Source organism: Charadrius vociferus, unplaced genomic scaffold, assembly GCF_000708025.1.
Source record: "Charadrius vociferus isolate BGI_N301 unplaced genomic scaffold, ASM70802v2 scaffold358, whole genome shotgun sequence".
Taxonomy (NCBI): Eukaryota; Metazoa; Chordata; class Aves; order Charadriiformes; family Charadriidae; genus Charadrius; species Charadrius vociferus.
Genome location: NW_009649576.1, coordinates 402575 through 405321, shown reverse-complemented (window position 1 = coordinate 405321; position 2747 = coordinate 402575). Strand labels below are relative to the sequence as shown.

The window sequence follows — 2747 nt, the reverse complement described above, 5'->3', positions numbered from 1 at the left end:
CCCGGCACGGCAGGGCGCGGCAAGGTGTGGGCCTGGCGCTGGCGGTTTTGCTGGGGGTGGAGACACAGTCTGGCACCCCCAGCCTTACAGGGAAGGGGGGTGCCAGGCCCCTCACCCCATCTGGCACAGCGCGGGGCAGCCGGGACACACGTACCTGCAGCCATGCACAGCCACACCAGGGCTGTCTGTTGTGAGGGGGCTGCCCAGTGAGAGGGGCTCAGAGCTGGGTCCCCAAGGTGTCCCTCTGGTGTCACCCTGCAGCACCCACGTCCCCAGCCCTGCTCCTCTCTCCTGGTGGGTACACAGCAGATCCCAGGGCAGGAGTGGGGCCCACGATGCCGCAGCACCCATGGGGTCTGCCCTGGCGTGAGGGAAAGGGGTGACCCCAATGCTGGGATGTCCCCAAGCACACGGCAGCGAGCGGTGGTCCCAGCTAGGTGCCCTGCAGGGTCCTGCAGCCCCTGGCCATGCTCCCAGCACACACTGCAGCCCTGGCATGGAGGGGGCTCCTGGTGCTGTGGTGGAAGGGCCTCAAACCCTGCAACGAGGATGACCCCAAGAATAGGCGCAGGGTGGGCAGCACTGTGCTGCCACCAGCATCGCGGAGGAGGATGGGTCTCCAGTGCAGCCCCACTCCCAGCACTCCCCACAGTGCCAGCAGGGCAGTGGTTCGGCAATGCTGTCTCCATTTCCCTTCCCCCCCTCCAAGGAAAATCACTCGGATTTGGCTACGATCACATTTAGAAGCTGGTTCAGCTATTGCCTTCAGGGATTGTCCCCATCCCTTGCCTGGCGCTGGCACCCAGAAAGGTTCCCTTCATGGCCATGGGCACCCAGCAGCAAGTGTGCAAGTGTGCAGTAGCTGCCAGCCAGCTTGGCAGTCCCAGGACCCCGTCCAGCATCCCCAGGACACCCCCAGCATCCCCAGGACCCCCCGGCATCCCCACGGTGTGAGCACGGTGCTGAGGGAGAGCCAGGCAGCCTGCCAGCCCCTGGGCTGCCCACACTGGGGGGACAGACAGCAGAGCCTCCCCTCCCTCCCGGCTCCCCTCAGGGGCAGCCATGGTACCTGGTGCTGTTTGGTTGTAGGAGACCCCACCGCATCATCCCCATCGGCTGCTCCCCCAGGCCGGGGCCAGCCCTGGGGGCTGATGCCCACCCTCCCACGGGACCCAGGGGCTCGCCAGAGCCCGCACCGCTGCCCCAACCCCAAGCGTGTGAGGGTGAGCACAGCCCAGCCACAGGCCAGAACATGGCCGGGATGGCACCCGGGGGCTTCATGTGGCTCCCAGAGATGTGACGGGCGCAGGGCTCAGCATATGTCCGTTTAATCCCCTGCTCCATCCCAGTGAGCCCTCACTGCACTGGCTGCAGCCACCCGCCCTGCCCAGCCTGCATTTTCCTCCCCGGCTGTCACCCGCTGGAGGCATCCCGGGGACACAGCAAACCCTTCCCCTCGGGGAGCCGCGTGGCCCAGATGCCGGAGCAAGAGTTCGTTTCTGTCGCCTTGGCCCCACTATGGCAGCACCACAATCTTCTTCTCCAGAGTCTGTGGTGGGAATAGGACCCTCCTCATCACTGTGTCCAGCTCCTCCAGCGCCAGCTGGGCGTGCAGCACTGTCGCACCGTCGGGCTCGGCCACCACCACGTGCTTCAGCAGGCGGGAGCGGGCCCGCAGGGCCTAGCACCTGGGCAGAGCAGGCAGGAGAATCGTCAGCACCCGCCGGCACCTTGCCTGCACCCGCAACAACCGAAAACGCAACCCTCGGCATGCCCGGGCAGGCATGGTGCTGCCCCTTCCACCAACGCTGCCGGTGCCAGGACACGGCGGCACCACCACCACCACCACACTGCCCCAGGCGTGAGCTCCAGCCCTCCTGTGACTCAGTTTCCTCACACGCCAGCAGCACAGTCCAGCACAGCTGCGCACTGTGGCGTCCCTCCGGCATGGGGACACAAGGGGAAGCCGAGATCCCCGCTGCAGGGATTCCTGTGGGGAACCAGCCGTTCATCCATGGGAGCTGAGTCCCAACACGCTCATTGCTGGGAAATGGAGAGGGAGGACATGGCCGCTGGAAAAACTGGGCATTTCCAAGTCAAATCAGTGATGAACAACTCCCATGGCTCCCAAGAGCTGGCACAGCCGCCAAGCAGCTCAGAGGGATTCCCCCATGAAGTCCCCTCTGCCCCACAGAAGATCCGGTGCTGAAGGAGCCCTTCGGTGGGGGAGGGACAAGCTGGAGGTCCCTGTCCCACAGGGCTTTCCTTGGAAGCTGCCTGGGAACGAGCCCTGCAGGGCAGGGGCCATCCCTGAGGAGCACCGTGCCGGGTATCCGGGGATGCCCAGGAGCCTGGCAGAGGCTGCCCCTGCCCAGGGGACAAGCGGGGAGGTGACTCACCTCGGTGGCCTTCTCGCTGAGCCCCCGCAGCAGCACCACCACCACATGCACAGCGGCTCTTCGCACCTCTGCCTCGGGATCCGTCTTGGCTATGGCTGTCAAGCAGGAGGTGACCTGCGGGGACAGGGCAGGGGGGCCATCAGCAGGGGCAAGGGGGATGGGAGGGGAACCGGTAGAGCAGTTGGCCATGGCCCCACCTTTGGGACTCCCCTGGGGTGGTGGGGATGTCCCTCGGTGGCCTGGGGCTGGAGGATGAGGATGGGACCGCTGCGCCCAGCCTGGGGCAGCCGCACATTCCCCTGCCGGCACCCAACCGGGGGCAATTGTTTTTTTGTGGGGCACGGACCC

At 66.1% G+C, this 2747-nt stretch overlaps 1 protein-coding gene across 1 annotated transcript in view; it reads right to left on the bottom strand.

Moving 5' to 3' along the window:
• Positions 1-1516: 1516 nt before the first annotated feature.
• Positions 1517-2747, bottom strand: part of LOC104291148 (transport and Golgi organization protein 6 homolog) — a 33391-nt gene continuing 32160 nt past the window's right edge. Inside the window, 1 exon segment of the mRNA XM_009890348.1 lies at positions 1517-1681. Within this exon segment, the coding sequence (XP_009888650.1) occupies positions 1517-1681 (165 nt within the window).